The sequence below is a fragment of the Hyperolius riggenbachi genome, chromosome 6 (genome assembly GCF_040937935.1).
Source record: "Hyperolius riggenbachi isolate aHypRig1 chromosome 6, aHypRig1.pri, whole genome shotgun sequence".
Taxonomy (NCBI): Eukaryota; Metazoa; Chordata; class Amphibia; order Anura; family Hyperoliidae; genus Hyperolius; species Hyperolius riggenbachi.
The window spans coordinates 9,145,388-9,164,214 of NC_090651.1; the positions used below are offsets into that span (position 1 = coordinate 9,145,388).

The window sequence follows — 18,827 nt, forward strand, 5'->3', positions numbered from 1 at the left end:
GGAGCCCATACAGCTGGCTCTGGGGCCCTGGGCAATTGCCTAGTTACATAGTTACATAGTTATTTGGGTTGAAAAAAGACATACGTCCATCGAGTTCAACCAGAGAACAAAGTACACCAGCCTGCTCCCTCACATATCCCTGTTGATCCAGAGGAAGGCGAAAAACCCCACAAGACATGGTCCAATTAGCCCCAAAAGGGAAAAAATTCCTTCCGGACTCCAGATGGCAATCAGATAAAATCCCTGGATCCACATCACTGAGCATTACCTAGTAATTGTAGCCATGGATGTCTTTCAACGCAAGGAAAGCATCTAAGCCCCCTTTAAATGCAGGTATAGAGTTTGCCATAACGACTTCCTGTGGCAATGCATTCCACATCTTAATCACTCTTACTGTAAAGAACCCTTTCCTAAATAAATGTCTAAAACGTTTTTCCTCCATGCGCAGATCATGTCCTCTAGTCCTTTGAGAAGGCCTAGGGACAAAAAGCTCATCCGCCAAGCTATTATATTGCCCTCTGATGTATTTATACACGTTAATTAGATCCCCTCTAAGGCGTCTTTTCTCTAGGCTAAATAAACCCAGTTTATCTAACCTTTCTTGGTAAGCGAGACCTTCCATCCCACGTATCAATTTTGTTGCTCGTCTCTGCACCTGCTCTAAAACTGCAATATCTTTCCTGTAATGTGGTGCCCAGAACTGAATTCCATATTCCAGATGTTGCCTTACTAGAGAGTTAAACAGGGGCAATATTATGCTAGCATCTCGAGTTTTTATTTCCCTTTTAATGTATCCCAAAATTTTGTTAGCTTTAGCTGCAGCGGCTTGGCATTGAGTACGCTAAGTCCTTCTCCAAGTTTGATGTCCCCAACTGTATCCCATTTATTTTGTATGGTGCTAGACCATTGGTACGAACAAAATGCATGACTTTACATTTTTCAACTTTGAATTTCATCTGCCATGTATGTGCCCATATAGCCATCCTATCCAGATCCTGTTGCGATATGACACTATCTTCCTGAGAGTTGATGATTCTGCACAATTTTGTATCATCTGCAAAAATAGCAACATTGCTCACTACTGCATCTACTAGGTCATTAATAAATAAATTGAAGAGCACTGGACCCAGTACAGACCCCTGTGGGACCCCACTGCTAACAGTCTCCCATTTTGTATAAGATCCATTGACCACAACTCTTTGTTTTCTGTCCATTAGGGCCCTTTTCCACTAGCGCGTTTGCGCTGGCCTAATCGTAAAGTCGCAAACCGCTAGCGATTTTACAATCGCTATGGTTTGCTTTTTAACATAGTAATCGTGGTAGGTCATTTCCACTACCGCGATTCGTTTTTTACAGGAACGCGAACACGCGGCGGAGCGATATTTGCCGCGATTTTGCTATGCTGTGCATAGCATAGCAAAATCGCTGCCGCAAATGTCGGGAAATAGCCGGTAATTGCCATTCAGCGATCGCTAGCGTTCAGCGTGAACGCTAGCAACTGCTAGTGGAAAAGGGCCCTTAGCCAGTTCCCTATCCATGCACACAGACTAGTTGCCCCCTGTGAAAAGTTCTAGCTTTGGTTCTCATTTCTGTAACTGCAACAGACGAGTAGGCTTCACCCAGGAATAACTGTAATCACTTCTAGTCCGTCTGTAGCAGCTCCTATGCATAATTCTTACACTGTATACAACATACAGAACATTCAGCTTCTGCAGACTAGGGGTGGTCAGTAAGATGCCAATAGCTGATGCAGAATTATGCACATTTTTAATGCAAACTTGTGCTGCTTGTCAATGAATTTGGCAAATGGGATTCGGCAAAAGAATGGCACACAAAGTACATTACTGGATCCCTCATGAAAAATAGGCACCAGGGATATTGGGGTGTTGGCAATAGATGCTAGTAAAATATCAGTAATATTACAGATATTCTGCTATTGGGCAGTGGTAATTCTCATAGAAAATTATCCGTAAATTATTACCAATATTGTACTAACGCTAAATCTAACCCTACTCTCACACAAGCCCTCCTACCCATGCCTATCCCTAACCGATTACCTACCCATGCCTATCCCTAACCGACCCCCCACTGATGCCTAAACGACCCCCCACCCATGCCTAACCCTAACCGACCCCCCACCCATGCCTAACCCTAACCAACCTACCATCAAAGTCTCACCTAACCCCCTCTGATTCTTAACACTAATTGACCCCCCCTTCCAATCAAAGGCTAACCCTAACCTACCTCCAACTGTACCTAACCCAAACCAGCCTTCACCCATGTGTAACCCTAATAACCGACCCCCACCAAAGTCTAACCCTAATTGCTCCCCCCCCTTCCAATCAAAGGCTAACCCTAACCTACCTCCAACTGTACCTAACTCAAACCTATGTGTAACCCTAATAACCGACCCCCACCAAAGTCTAACCCTAACCGATCACTCACCGAAGCCCAACCCTAATCGACCCTCTCTGATTCTTAGATTCTTAACCCTAATTGACCTCCCCACTTCCAAGCAAAGGCTAACCTTAACCTACCTCCAACCGTACCTAACCCTAACCAACCCTCACCCATGTGTAACCCTAACCAAACCCCCACCCACGCCTAACCCTAACCACTCTCCACCCCCCTTCCCCCGCATTTGTATCAGTATGTTGATATCAGTAACAGTTGGAAATTTTGGCGACTGAGTCATCAGATAAAATATAGGGTGCTGGGACCACCCACTATACAAACTACGACTACAGACTGCACCCGCGGCACCCACAGTTCCTATTATCCCCTTTTGGGACCTCATGAAAAGTAGCATTCAGTGTCCTCCCCTCTGGGCCCAGTAGCAGAGTACAGTATTTATCCCCCTATGCTGGGCCTGCAGGATCCTTGTGAGCAGTCTGGGCCCAGTAGCAGAGTACAGCGTTTATCCACCTATGCTGGCCCTGCAGCATCAATGTGAGCAGTCTGGGCCCAGTAGCAGAGTATAGCATTTATCCCCCTATGCGGGCCCTGCAGGATCCTTGTGAGCAGTCTGTGCCCAGTAGCAGAGTACAGCGTTTATCCCCCTATGCTGGCCCTGCAGCATCAATGTGAGCAGTCTGGGCCTAGTAGCAGAGTACAGCATTTATCCCCCTATGCGGGCCCTGCGGGATCATTGTGAGTGGTCTGGGCCCAGTAGCAGAGTACAGCGTTTATCCCCCTATGCTGGCCCTGCAGGATCATTGTGAGCAGTCTGGGCCCAGTAGCAGAGTACAGCATTTATCCCCCTATGCTGGCCCTGCAGGATCCTTGTGAGCGGTCTGGGCCCAGTAGCAGAGTACAGCGTTTATCCCCCTATGCTGGCCCTGCAGGATCATTGTGAGCAGTCTGGGCCCAGTAGCAGAGTACAGCATGTATCCACCTCTGCTGGCCCTGCAGCATCAATGTGAGCAGTCTGGGCCCAGTAGCAGAGTACAGTGTTTATCCCCCTATGCTGGCCCTGCAGGATCCTTGTGAGCAGTCTGGGCCCAGTAGCAGAGTATAGCGTGTATCCCCCTATGCGGGCCCTGCAGGATCCTTGTGAGCAGTCTGGGCCCAGTAGCAGAGTACAGCGTTTACCCCCTATGCAGGCCCTGCAGTATCCTTGCGAGCAGTCTGGGCCCAGTAGCAGAGTACAGCGTTTACCCCCTATGCAGGCCCTGCAGGATCCTTGTTAGCAGTCTGGGCCTAGTAGCAGAGTACAGCATTTATCCCCCTATGCTGGCCCTGCAGGATCAATGTGAGCAGTCTGGGCCCAGTAGCAGAGTATAGCGTTTATCCCCCTATGCTGGCCCTGCAGGATCAATGTGAGCAGTCTGGGCCCAGTAGCAGAGTATAGCGTTTATCCCCCTATGCTGGCCCTGCAGCATCAATGTGAGCAGTCTGGGCCCAGTAGCAGAGTATAGCGTTTATCCCCCTATGCTGGCCCTGCAGGATCAATGTGAGCAGTCTGGGCCCAGTAGCAGAGTACAGCGTTTATCCCCCTATGCTGGCCCTGCAGCATCAATGTGAGCAGTCTGGGCCCAGTAGCAGAGTATAGCGTTTATCCCCCTATGCTGGCCCTGCAGGATCATTGTGAGCAGTCTGGGCCCAGTAGCAGAGTACAGCGTTTATCCCCCTATGCTGGCCCTGCAGGATCATTGTGAGCAGTCTGGGCCCAGTAGCAGAGTACAGCGTTTATCCCCCTATGCGGGCCCTGCAGAATCCTTGTGAGCAGTCTGGGCCCAGTAGCAGAGTACAGCGTTTATCCCCCTATGCGGGCCCTGCAGCATCAATGTGAGCAGTCTGGGCCCAGTAGCAGAGTACAGCGTTTATCCCCCTATGCGGGCCCTGCAGAATCCTTGTGAGCAGTCTGGGCCCAGTAGCAGAGTACAGCGTTTATCCCCCTATGCTGGGCCTGCAGCATCATTGTGATCAGTCTGGGCCCAGTAGCAGATTATAGCGTTTATTCCCCTATGCGGGCCCTGCAGTATCCTTGTGAGCAGTCTGGGCCCAGTAGCAGAGTACAGCGTTTATTCCCCTATGCGGGCCCTGCAGTATCCTTGTCAGCAGTCTGCAGGCAGTACACAGGAGACACAGAAATTACACAGCTATTATTAGCATGTCTGATGAGCAGAATCATCTCCGTGAAACCCACATGTCCCACTAGACACAGCCTAAATCTGCGCAGAAATTGTTAAAGAGGGAGAGAGAGAGAGAGCTGACTCTGTAAATCACACACACCAGGCAATTACCGATCACTAAACTGCATCAGCTGAAACCAAGCGGCCGGATAACAGCTCAGACCAGCGATTTACTGTTTGGTTTCTTAGTGGGACGTTATTATTTATAGGCCAGCAGTGCTGACAGAGCGAAGGATAGCCTGTCCTGTGTCAATATATACAGGAGGCGGGGGGGGGGGGGGGCACCCGGAAACAATAACATGAACTAAAGCATGGAAAGGAGTATGAAAATATCCCAGGATAAAAGAGAAGCCAAAATATTGTCTAGGAAATAGTAGCAAGCACAAGTTTCGTGACGCACACTAATTTCATCAGGCATCATTCATTAATTGATGAAAATCAGCTCAATGGACCACTTTCGCGAAAAAGTAGGCAAGTCTGACAGAACCGACAGGTTTTGGGCCAGTTCATCTCCTCATGGGGATTCTCAGGGTTTTCTTGGTTTTCAACAGAATTTCGTAAACAGCAATTGAAAAGTGTAACTGCCAAAACAGTGTGCAAGTGAGTAAGGAGACAGGCTGGTATCTTACTATTTTGGCGGTTAAACTGCTGTTCAGGAAATGCTGTTGAAAACAAAGAAAACCCAGAGAATCACCCATGAGAAGATGGACTGGCCCAGTCCATCTTGAGATGAGGGGCTGCATTGGAGGAGTGGGAGGAGAGGTGGGTGAGAGGGCAGCATCAGAGGTGCGGGAGGAAAGATCAATGAGAGGGGCAGCATCAGAGGAGCGGGAGGAGAGGTGGATGAGAGGGGCAGCATCAAAGGAGCGGGAGGAGAGGTGGATGAAAGGGGCAGCATCAGAGGAGCGGGAGGAGAGGTGAATGAGAGGAGCAGCATCAGAGGAGTGGGAGGAGAGGTGGATGAGAGGGGCAGCATCAGAGGAGTGGGAGGAGGGGTGGATGAGAGGGGCAGCTTCAGAGGAGCGGGAGGAGAGGTGAATGAGGCGGGCAGCATCGGAGGAGAGGTGGATGAGAGGGGCAGCATCAGAGGAGCAGGAGGAGAGGTGGATGAGAGGGGCAGCATCAGAGGAGTGGGAGGAGGGGTGGATGAGAGGGGCAGCATCAGAGGAGCGGGAGGAGAGGTGAATGAGGCGGGCAGCATCGGAGGAGAGGTGGATGAGAGGGGCAGCATCAGAGGAGCAGGAGGAGAGGTGGATGAGAGGGGCAGCATCAGAGGAGCGGGAGGAGAGGTGAATGAGAGGAGCAGCATCAGAGGAGCTGGAGGAAAGGTGGATGAGAGGGGCAGCATCAGAGGAGCAGGAGGAGAGGTGGTATATATATATTATATTGTGGAGTGAGAATAAAGCTGTTCTTTTTATGTGAATCAGTACAATTTTGTCATTTTTGGGGAGGTGATTCATCCAGCACCCCCCATCTTATATATTTTAATCATAGTTGTTTTTATCCTTGGGGCGCCTCTGTACCTTTCTTGAATCAGAGGAGCAGGAGAAGAGGTGAATGAGGCGGGCAGCATCAGCGGAGCGGGAGGAGAGGTGGATGAGAGGGGCAGCATCAGAGGAGCGGGAGGAGTGGTGGATGAGGGAGGCAGCATCAGAGGAGCAGGAGAAGAGGTGGATGAGAGGAGCAGCATTAGAGGAGCGGGAGGAGAGGTGGATGAGAGGAGCAGCATCAGAGGAGTCAGAGGAGAGGTGGGTGAGAGGGGCAGCATCAGAGAAGCGGAAGGAGAGGTGGATGAGAGGGGCAGCATTAGAGGAGCGGGAGGAGAGGTGGATGAGAGGGGCAGCATCAGAGATGAGAGGGGCAGCATCAGAGGAGCGGGAGGAGAGGTGGATGAGAGGAGCAGCATCAGAGATGAGAGGGGCAGCATCAGAGGAGCGGGAGGAGAGGTGGATGAGAGGGGCAGCATTAGAGGAGCGGGAGGAGAGGTGGATGAGAGAGGCAGCATCAGAGATGAGAGGGGCAGCATCAGAGGAGCGGGAGGAGAGGTGGATGAGAGGGGCAGCATTAGAGGAGCGGGAGGAGAGGTGGATGAGAGAGGCAGCATCAGAGATGAGAGGGGCAGCATCAGAGGAGAGATGGATGAGAGGAGCAGCATCAGAGATGAGAGGGGCAGCATCAGAGGAGCAGGAGGAGAGGTGGATGAGAGGAGCAGCATCAGAGATGAGAGGGGCAGCATCAGAGGAGCGGGAGGAGAGGTGGATGAGAGGAGCAGCATCAAAGGAGTGGGAGGAGAGGTGGATGAGAGGAGCAGTATCAGAGATGAGAGGGGCAGCATCAGAGGAGCGGGAGGAGAGGTGGATGAGAGGAGCAGCATCAGAGGAGTGGGAGGAGAGGTGGATGAGAGGAGCAGCATCAGAGATGAGAGGGGCAGCATCAGAGGAGCGGGAGGAGAGGTGGATGAGAGGAGCAGCATCAGAGGAGCGGGAGGAGAGGTGGATGAGAGGAGCAGCATCAGAGATGAGAGGGGCAGCATCAGAGGAGCGGGAGGAGAGGTGGATGAGAGGGGCAGCATCAGAGGAGCGGGAGGAGAGGTAGATGAGATGGGCAGGTGACATTTGCTCCAAGATATGTTCACCCAAATGTATACTTCTGATGCAGTGTTTATGTAGACCAGCTATACCATGTGTGCTATGTCTCATAAGAGCAGAAATAAGGTTAGATTTGTGCATTTCGTCCTGCCACTGCTGGCAGCTCCACAGCTCTGCAGGGCTCTTTATATTTTTCCCCTGGAAGCCTGACGCTGATCATATGGCCCAGTGCTGGCCGTCATACGTACTGACAGGCAGAACATACTGGCAGCTGAAACCTAATCCTGGGATAATGCATTCTTAATGTACATTGCAGATCTCTCCAGCACCTGCACAGCTGCCTCCACTGAGCGGCTAATGACTTTCAGTGCTGACAGCTAACGCAGAGTGAAGAGTGACGATCAGCCATAGGAGAAGGCACTGATAATGACACAGGGGCCATTCAGCAGTGTCGACTCCACCAATGATGAACTCAGGGTGTCCTTTCGGGTCACCATTTTGTGATTAATGGGAATTCCGCTCAGCTCACACTTGTTGGACGGTGGAGCGATCATACTGTAGGGATATTCTGTTCCAGGGAAAGGTCCAGTGCCCGGCGTTGACTCTCCGGAGCTGATGCGTCTCGTTTTATCGTGTGATTGGCAAGACATCTGCTGTCACTCATATCTGTCAGGTCTGGGCTTTGCCGACATGCAATGGACAGACTGATATCACACCTTTATCAAAGATCACACCTTATCAAAGATAACATCTCATCAGAGTAGCAAAGCGAGCGCTACAAACGTATGCCTGCTAATTGGCAATGGCACTCGTCCTGCCCTGAGCCCCTGCGGGATCGTAGCGCTCGCTATGCTACTCTGATAAGGCGTGTTAACTTTTATAAGATGTGATATCTTTTCAGAAGGTGTGATATCTTTTCAGAAGGTGTGATATCTTTTCAGAAGGTGTGATATCTTTTCAGAAGGTGTGATATTTGAGTTAGCATGGTTTAGTGAATCATGCCCCATGAAAGTAGACTTGTGTGAGGAGCACAGAGGGAGGCATCCATTCTGTATGTCGGTTGGTGCATTACTGGCCAGCAGTGACCTTAGTGTGAACCAAGACTCTCAACAAAGGACTTCTATGACAGGTCAGCTTGGCTAAAAACTGTCCGTTTGTCTGACCTCAGAATTTTATAAACCTATAATGTGTGCTCCTCAGAAGGGGCTGCAAATGGAGGGTAACCCAACACCCTAAAATACAAGAACACAGAGACAGCGGATTGCCCAATGGTGCAGTATATCACAGGAAAAATAGTGACTATCAGAAGAAACTTAGGGTACCCACAAAGGAAGGTTGTACATGGGGCCACCAACCCCTTAAAGTTAACCAGTGACCCTCATGTATTTTACCATATATATATCAGTGGGAACATTAGAGAAAACACCTACCCTGCTCTCTGTTTCTTTCTTCACTGTTCAGCCTGCTTGTTATCAGCCCTGATAAAATCCCCCCTGTCCTGAGCATTCAGTCTGGCTCTGCTCAGGAATCATTATAGCTGAGTCATTATAGCAGAGCCAGGAGGGGGCAGGCTTGGGCTTGAAAAGACATCAGAGAAGACAGACTCAGCTATAATGATTCCTGAGCAGAGCCAGACTGAATCCTTAGTCTGGGATTTTATCAGGGCTGATAACAAGCCGGCTGAGCAGTGAAGGATGAAGCAGATAGCAGGGTAGGTGTTTTCTCTAATGTTCCCACTGATATATATGGTAAATACATGAGGGTGCTTTGTCTCTGGTTCGCTTTGTCTCTGGTTCCCTTTAAGGCAGGTCTAGATCATTAACCCCAACTCCAGTTCCAGCTGGAACTGGATACGGTCACGCTCTTGGGAAAAACAACAAAGGTCCTATTGGTGGCGGGGCCACTAGGTACCAGCATACACCCCTCCCAACGAAGGGTGAAAAGCACAAAGGGGTTAGGAGGCGCCCAGGAGTAGATAAAACTAAGTTAAAAACAAATAAACATAGAAAAATAGAGGTGGCTTACCCAAATAATGACAATTTCATATAAATATGAATTTTAATAAGAACTGGCAACACGTTTTGTGGATATGCGCCCACTTCCTCAGGCCAAATATAGTGTCAAAGCTGTGTTAGAAAGAACAGGAGTGAGAGTAAAGCTTGGTACACATCCAATTTTAATTGGCAAATTTTACCACCCCCATGTAGTATGAGGGCAACAGATTTTTATTACCATGAATAGATTGAGTAGGTAAGCTCTCATACTACATGGAGGTGGTTAGCCAATGATTAGCCAAACAAAATTGTACATATCACCTACTAACTAATCGGAGTGCTCACGTTTTCTGAAATGAGGTTTCTGCAGCTGGAAATCCAGAAACCGTTATTTGGTCACATGACCAGGAAAGGTTGGGTTTTCAGGCTCTTTGTGTGGCTCTGTTGGAGATGTCTGGATTGCATCATCCCCAGTGTTCATACTGCAAGGGGTGAGGTCACAGATGGAATCTCTTTGAAAAGATTGCAGCCAATGGCGGGGACGGTCTGTTGTGCAGGAAGTGGCTGGGGCATGGGCTCTTGATTATACAACCTACCAGCTCCAGCACTGAGCAGTGAGCACTTACTTTGATGCAGGGAAATATTAGGGCTTGCAAAGGGAGATTTAATGCATGTATTTAGAAAGGCATCCGATATTTGCTATCGCCTTCCTGTATTTCTCACATTAAAGAGAAACTCCAACCAAGAATTGAACTTCATCCCAATCAGTAGCTGATACCCCCTTTTACATGAGAAATCTATTCCTTTTCACAAACAGATCATCAGGGGGCTCTGTGTGGCTGATATTGTGGTGAAACCCCTCCCACAGTGTGATGTCATGACCATGGTCCTGACAGTTCCCTGCCTGTGAACCACATTGCATTGTGGGAAATAACGGCTGTTTCCAACTGCCAAGCAACCAGTATCTCCCGATATGAATATCTATAAAAGAACAACCTTTTAGCTTATCACATTGTTAGGGGGAGTGGCAGTGGCGTAGCTAAGGAGCTGTGGGCCCCGGTGCAAGTTTTACATGGGCCCCCCAAGCACTCTATACATAACAATTGATACGGCGCACCAAAATCTGCCAATGGCCACTACAGTGTCAGAGGTGCAAGAAGGGAATGGGGAACCGTGTGTTAAGGACTACTACAAATTTCAAAGTATTTATAGAAGTGATTATTACCAGCACAGGAGCAACAGAGAGCTAATACTGTGATAGAGGGTGGACCCTTTGGGGCCCCTCTGGCCCAAGGGCCCCGATGCGGCCGCTACCTCTGCACCCCCTATTGCTACGCCCCTGGGGAGTGGTTATAGATAATGACAGTTGGTGCTCTCTACTTTTTCATGTTTCCTAGCAGTAAAGATGATTATGTGCAGGCTGATTGTGGATGAAACAACATGAACAAATTACATGGCAAATATCATATCTTGATCTCTCTTCTGTTTTTTTTATTTTTTAACTTCTAGCTTTGCAATGTATCGATTTATCCCCCCCCCCCTTTTCCCTAGCGTTCCTCTTTAACTCTTCCCTACCTACACTTGACACTTAACACCCCACCCCCCTCCCCCCACACACACACTTACACGTAACCCTTACTAGTAGCAATGTGGCATTTGGTTGCATAATAGCCACACCCCGGGCTCTCTAACATTTATCCTTAGCCAATATCCGGAGTTGAGCTACATAGTTAATAGACTCTACTCCATGCGCTGAACCAGTGTTACGTTACATGGTACCCAAATGCCTGGTGCCTCTTACAGACCTCAGACGCTATCTGAAGATTGGCTACATAATAGCTGAACTCCATGCACCACCCCTTGCTGTCCTCCGGTGTTAGCCAGAGTTGGACTATAGCCGGACTCTGGTGCTCCGGCACCCAACTTATACCGTCGGCACCACCAGAGCTGCAATTTACATTGTGGTCTATGGCAGTGTCCACATTACCAACGAGTTAAAGTTAAAGTGGACCCAAATTAAAAATGCAAGATTTCAGAAATAACATCTATTTTCTAAATTATAATAATAAATAGCAGCCTTTTTTCAGCTGCATGATGACAAATATAAAATATTTTATATTTATTGGAGAAACCCCTCCCTTCCTTTCATATTGCCGGGACATAATCCGGCAGACTGGTCGAGTAGGTGGTGTCCGGCAAAGGAGGAATTGCTAATGGCTGCCACCTGTATAACCCTAGTTATGCAAAGAGAAGGGTGAAAACCATGCACTGAAATGCTCATAGGCTTGAAGGAGTGTTTATTTATCTTCGTATGTGTCAGAGTGGTGCAACGAAATATTTTGAACTAAAAAATTTTTTGGTATGGGTCCGCTTTAACTGCATTGGAACCAATCATTTGTCTTTACAGCTTTATCAGCATGGTTCACTTTGAATGCTAGAGAATACAGGACATTCTGGCCTGTCCGAGGCTGTGCATTAATAATAAAAGTTAAAAAAAACATTGGAAAATGATTATTAATGTAATTTGTTTAGACACTGCCTTAACTAAAAGATTTGAACTAACAAGTGTATTCCTTCTTCTGTCTTCTCTCCTTCATTGTATTTTTGTTTGTTTTGTGTCTCTGCTGCTGACCCCATTGCCGTCCCCATGTTTGTCCCCCATGTTTCCTCTTGTGCCCTCCCTTTTCTTTGTATTTCCATGTATTTTGTTGCCTTTAATGTGGTACCTTGTTGTCTTCTTTTGTACTGCTCTTGTGTTTAACATGCCCATGTCCTTTATTGGCCTTTTCCTTATGGCATCGTATTTATTGTTTGTTGGCCCTATTACTGACCCCATTGCTGTCCCCATGTTTGTTTTCCGTCTTTCCTTGTCCGTGTATTTTCTCTTATTTTCTTGGGTTTACCACGGTACTTTGTTTTCTTCATTTGTACTCCTGTTGTGTTTAACATGTCTGTGTACCTCTCTGTTGGCCTTTCCTTTATGGCACTGTATGACTCCCTTGCCCCCATCCCACTCTTGTGTTTGGTGTATGTGTATTCTTCTGGTGCTGGTGCCACTCTGCAGTTGGCTTCTGCTCCCCCGTGTGTGTTGAGGTTCCTTCTGGAACGGAGGCTGTGCAAGGACACAATATGACCTTGTTGTGCATCTCGTGCATGCAGAGAGAGGAGGTCTACGCCATCACCAACGTTGAGTGGTACTATGAACCCCCTGACAGCAGTGGAAACAAATCACTTGTATGTATTCTGTATTTACTATATGCGATCTTGCCGTAATTTCATTACGTTGTATTGGGAAAAGCTTTGCCAGATCAGAATGTTGCTGGTAGATGTGGACATTGCTGTTGTGTATTTCTAAATCATTTTCTTGGTGGAGGAAAACATCTTGGTTTTGCAATCCGATATATAAAGGAATAAAGTCTATCATTTCCCAGAACATTGTTAAATAGAAACCAAGGTGAGAGAGAAATGGAGGCTTAGATATGTATTTCCTTTTAAAGGACCACTATTGCGAAACATTTTAAAATTTAAAATGCGTGTAAACATATACAAATAAGAAGTGTTTTTCTTCCAGAATAAAATAAGCCACAAATTACCTTTTTCCTATGTTGCTGTCACTTACAGTACGTAATAGAAATTTGACAGAACCGACAGGTTTTGGACTAGAGTCTAGACCATCTCTTGATTCTCAGCAAGGGAATACACAGGTCGATCCGGCGGCCGATTAGCTGCCGCATCGACCCCAGCCGCATCCCTGCTTGTCCGCGCGAATCGATTGCAGCTCGTCCCCGCCGGCGCTTCCCTATCAGCGCTCGATTACCTGCCATTATCTGCCGGCGTGGATCGAGCGGGCGCGGGTCGAGCAGCATGACCGGCCAGCTGAATATTATCAGCTGGCCGGATCAGCTGGTCGATACACTGTACAGAAACGTACCGTGTATCTCCAGCATTATTCTTTATAATGATATTCCCTGAAAAAGGATTTATACAATGATGCCGGCCAGCCTCCCTGCTCGCTGCACACATTTTTGACAGTTGGACAGAGCAACTGCCATTCACTAAGGGCTCGTTTCCACTATAGCGAATCCGCATGCAGGCACTGCATGCGGATTCGCATAGGCAATACAAGTGGATGGGATTGTTTCCACTTGTGCGTCGTGCGGGTGCGTATCGGCGTGCGGGAAAAATCTGCACGACAGGGTCGTCAGATTTCGCGTGCGGCAGGAATGCGGGTGAATCGCTGCTAATGCATTCAATAGGGAAATCGCATGCGGCTTTGTCATGCGTATTTCCCTGTGATTTCGCATGCGATTTTGCATGTAAAGCAATGGAGCTTTACACAGGCAGTGACATGGTTAAATTCGCCTGGCTCCTTGCCATGCGAAATCGCATGCAAAATCGCGGGTAAATCCGCATGCGGAAACGCAGCCGCATGCGATTTCTTCTGCGGTGGAATCCAGGCGATTCCGCACCGCTACAGTGGAAACGAGCCCTAAGTGCTTTTGAAAATAAACAAAACCCTGGGAATCCCCTAGTTGAAAACCTGTCAGTTCTGTCAGATTTCTACTCCCTACTGTAAGTGACAGCAACATTGGAAAATGGTAATTTATGGCTCATTTTACTCTGGAAGAATCATACTTCTTATTTGTATGTGTTTACAGGCATTTTAAATTTTACGATTTTCGCAATAGTGGTCCTTTAACCATTTCAGCCCGCGGGTATTTTTCACCTTATGGACGAGAGGAATTTTCCCATTTCAGCGCTCCTCCCTTTTATTCCTCAACGTTATCACTACTTATCACAAAGAAATGATCTATACCTTGTTTTCTTCCACCACCAATTAGGCTTTCTTTGGGTGCTACATTAACATTAAGTTAAGAATTATTTTATTCTAAATGCATTTTAATGGGAATAATTAAGAAAAAAATGCAAAAAAACATTATTTCTCAGTTGTCGGCCATTACAGTTTTAAAATACCACATGCTACTGTAATTAAAATCCACACATTTTATTTGCCCATTTGTCCCGGTTATTGCAATGCTAAAATTATACCCCTAGTATAATGTATGGTGACAATATTTTATTTGGAAATACAGGTACATTTTTTCAGTTTTACATCCATCGCTAATTTTTAGCCCATAAATTTATAATAATATGCCCTCTTGACATACATATTAATTTTTTTTATAGGTGTAATTTTACTATTTGGCCACAAGATGTCCCCGCTGAGCAAATATCCTATTAGCGTACAATGGGCACGGGCATGCTAGCGTTTTTGCGCGCAATCGCAAATTTTCGCATGCAATCGCAAATTTTTGCGCTCAAAAACGCTAGCGCAGCCGTGCTATGAGTTATCACGGTTTAGTGAATGAAGCCCAATGTATGCTACATAGGAAACAATGTTGCTACATTGTAACTAGGGAAGTGATGCAGGCTTCAATGGAAGCCTGCGATCACAGTGCCTGCAGGTAGGTTAATGAATGGGACGTTAGTTCCCATTCATAAATGTAACTATTGGCGGCGGAAGGAGTTTAAAAATAAACACTGTTTTTGAACAAAAACAGTGTTTATTCTCGGTGGACATGTACAGACTTTTGTCCCCTGCAGCCAATCCCACCTGCTACCAGCAACATCTTCATCATGGGCATCCGCCCGCACACTGCCCCCCAAGCTGCAGGGACGAGAGTAGCGCATCCCCGCGGTTGTAGCAGCTGCCGCTGCGGACGTGACGCTCACGTCCGCACGGCATAAATGGCTAAGCAATACCAGTTGCCTGGCTGTCCTACTAATCTTTTACCTCTAATTCTCTTAGCCATAGCCCCTGAATAAGCATGCAGATCAGGTGCTGTGACAAATTGTTCACACCTAGGGGCGTTTTCGCAGTTTCTTAAGTGCCGGCGAATTTGAAAATCACCTTAAAAGCACTTGTGCAATGATTCCTTATGAGAGTGATCACATCTGAGCGGTTCCATTCCGAGCCGCTCATCAAAGCGCTGCCTGTCCCATTTTTGGGGTGATTTGCCTATAATGTCAGGTACAGGGACATCGCAAAGCGCTTGAAAAAGCGATTGGTGTAGCGATTTCCCCAACGCTTCTAAGAATAAATACATTGTATTTATTCTTTTCCGGATCAAAGAGTTCATTTCCTGACTTGTGTCAGGAAGTGAAAAAACAAATCGCTCCGCAAAAGCGCTTAGAAAAGCACTTCACACAAAACCACAACGTGCAAGTAAGTGCTGGAAGAGGAAAAATCGCGTTGCGATTAAAGTGGATCCGAGATAATCTTTTACTCATTGCATAATTGTGTCCCTTACATATAGTTTATAGGGCATTCCTCAAGCCAAATACTTTTTTTTGTTTTTTGTTTTAATACCCCAATCCCCTATAAACGTAACAAGCCTCACCCACAGCTCCTCCAGCGCCCAGGCATTCTGAGTGCCAAGTAGCAAGTGCTCATGGGAACTCAGTCTGGGGAGGAGGTGGTGTTACCATCTAGAGATTTTAGAGGCAAGGGGGACGGAAATGGGAGGAGAAAGGAGGAGAGGGGAGTGAAGTTTTCACAGGCTGAGGGGTGGAGATGCAGAGCAGCTTGCCTGTGTGTAATGATGACAAGCAGAACATGGCTGCTCTCTCGGGAAAAAATAATCATATACTGTTGAAAATGGATTTGCTGTGTAAACTATCTAAACTTAATAATACGATTTGTATATAGACAAGTTACTTGTTATAGTTAGTTTTTCATCTCGTATCCACTTTAAGAGAAGGGAATGGGCAGGTGATAGGAAGAAGCCCGCCACTTCCTGTCTGAAGGCTTGACTTTGGCCAAAATTTTAATTTTTCAAGGAGTGATTACTGGACCGGGGGGGACGTGGAGAGAAATAGACAGTACACAGAGGTATGTGGATCCAGCAGGAATATACCTCTGTGCTGGCCCTTAGGTAGCTTTGTCTCAGGTCAGGTATACTTTCATCTCTAAGGAGATTTATTAATTAGGGACCCCTGCTATCTATCATAGTGTCAAAATGCTGATTGGTATTGGGCCAATCAGAATTGACTATAAGTGCCTCTGGCTGGGCATACATGGTGAACAATGTCAGCATTCACACTGGAACTCTTATCCCCTCCATCGGGGTGCATGAAAAAATGGGCGCGGCTGGGTAAGGAATTGGCGCCGGTGGATAACAAAATCTCAATAATGATAAACATCATTAACAAAACTGGTTAACGATAAATACCGCTTTAAAACAGACAGGAATGGATAACGAAAAAATATTAACTGTAAAAATCGTTACGTAATTCAACAATACAGCTTAACCCAACCCTACTCTCCCACAGAACCCTCCCCTGGTGGTGCCTAAAACTAACCACCCCCCTGGAGGTGCCTAATTCAAACCCCCCCTTGTGTTGCCTAACCCTAACCCCTCCCCAGATGGTGCCTAACCACTCCCCCTGGATGGTGCCTAACCCTAACCACTCCCCCTGCAGAAACACCCTTTTATTTTAATATTTTTGATAACGTAAAATCTGTACAGGCAGATTAAATAATATGACAAAAACTATAACGTTGCAAGCTTCTAAAACGATAACCTATTTCAAAAACTTTAATGTTCTCATGTTGTTAACGATATTTATTGGGCGCCCTTTTTTCTGCTTTGGGCGCCGTATTAACAATAAATGCATCGCCCTTGCGGTGCCCTTTTTTCCTGTTACCCCCCCCATCGGCTTTCTCTTCTCCTGATGGTGAACTGTCTCTACTGAGGCCAATGCCGTCTTACGAGGGTTGGAGATGGCTTCTATCTGGTAATTCTCAGACTCACTTCTCTCTAGATCTACCGATATGATGGAAAGCCTCGAGAGACACTCGGGAGTCAGTTCAAAGGCCGCCTCCTGTGGATCGGGAGCAAGGACCTCCAGGACGTCTCGCTCATCTTGCAGAATGTGACCATCACGGACGCCGGGAAATATTTCTGTCACGTTAACCGCACTCTGCACTTCGAGGCTCATCAGCACTCGATTCAGAACAGCGTAACCATCGATCTTATTGTCACCGAAGCAGGTAAGAAACGTGTTGAGGAACTTCACAAGGAAGAGCCCTCAGCTTGTAGGTGATGCCGGGACGGTAACACTGGCACTGTACAAAGGTGTAACCATAACGTGAGCAGTTCTTGCAGCTACACTGGAGCCAGGGATATGGGGGTGCTAGATTACTGCCCTTCCTCCCTCCGATACTGGGGCACTCCCTCCAGAACAGGTGTTATTGGTTCACTGGTTCTGAATGGGGTAAGTCATGGTGGTTACATTGTTTTCGAAGAGTCATGGTGACCACACTTATTGTATGACCTCTGGAAGATGGGCGCCCTGGCCCTAGAGGATGCCATGGGGATAGGCTCTGGGAACATAGTGGAGGCCCTCATGGCTTGTTGGAACTTTCCCACCTTGTTTGGTGTATATTTAAAATTTTGCAGAACGTTTTTGACTAGCTTTTTATTTTTTATTTTTTTTTTAAATTAGCCATTGATTTTGATTGAAAACCGCTTGCTTTGTGAGGAAAGTAGTGCAGTTTGTATCTTTTTTTAACTCTATGCGGTTTCGCATATACCTCCGAAAAATGCAGCAGCAATGCAGGCTGTCATTATATGCGCTTCTGCATGCGGGTTAGCTCAAGTGGGAACCCTTCAACTGGTGCTTCTTCCAGCTCCTAGAAATGTATCAGGTGCCACACGCCATAAGTTCCGCCATTCTACAGGCAGCAGAAGATCGCAACCTACCGTTGAGTCCGGGTCTTCTGCACGGGCGCGCCGCACGCCTCCCATGATCGCGCTCCTGTGGCCCTACTGCGCTTCCACAGTTCAGGTCTCTGTGAACTGCACAAGCACAGAGCTCCCCTAGCGTCAGAAATGTGTTCACGAGAAGCGCATAATACTAATTCCTTTTTTTATATAGCGCATTTCTTCTGTCAGACTCAAAGCGCTTGCAAGGCAGCCACTAGAGCGCACTCAGTAGGCAGTGTTAGGCCAGAGCTGCAGCCACTAGGGGGCACTCTCTAGGCAGTAGCAGTGTTAGGCCAGAGCTGCAGCCACTAGGGGGCGCTCTATAGGCAGTAACAGTGTTAGGCCAGAGCTGCAGCCACTAGGGAGTGCTCTATAGGCAGTAGCAGTGTTAGGCCAGAGCTGCAGCCACTAGGGGGCGCTCTATAGGCAGTAGCAGTGTTAGGGAGTCTCCCCCAAAGAACTTCTTACTGAATAGGTGCTGGCTTACTGAACAGACTGAGCCGAGATTCGAACCCTGGTCTCCTGTGTCAGAGGCAGAGCTCTTAACCATTACAGCATCCAGCCACTGCCACATGTGCAGAAGACCACAACTCAGCCACGGATCGCGATCTTACGGAGGAGACAGCTGTTGCCTGCAGAACAGCAATACTTCAGTGTGGAAACTGATAGACTTCTAAGGGCTGGAAGAAGCCTCAGATGAGTAAAATGTTTTTTTTCTTAGGTCGCCTCGTGTATCATTTAAGTGTGTTTGTTGGACCTCTGTCATCCATCCAGCCGTGTGAACCGAGCCTTACGCATGCCAAAATGTAATCGCAAGCTTCCATGGTTATCTATAGAGAGATG

At 47.4% G+C, this 18,827-nt stretch overlaps 1 protein-coding gene across 3 annotated transcripts in view; it reads left to right on the plus strand.

The window, feature by feature from the left end:
* SCN3B (sodium voltage-gated channel beta subunit 3) overlaps positions 1 to 18,827 on the plus strand; it is a 75,513-nt gene that overhangs the window by 34,663 nt on the left and 22,023 nt on the right. For 2 of the 3 annotated variants that reach the window (XM_068242381.1, XM_068242382.1), the window contains exon 2: positions 17,041 to 17,269. In XM_068242381.1, the coding sequence (XP_068098482.1) occupies positions 17,041 to 17,269 (229 nt within the window). Of the gene's footprint in view, positions 1 to 12,280; positions 12,451 to 17,040; positions 17,270 to 18,827 lie in introns of all 3 variants that reach the window. The other variant, XM_068242380.1, reaches the window with a different exon arrangement.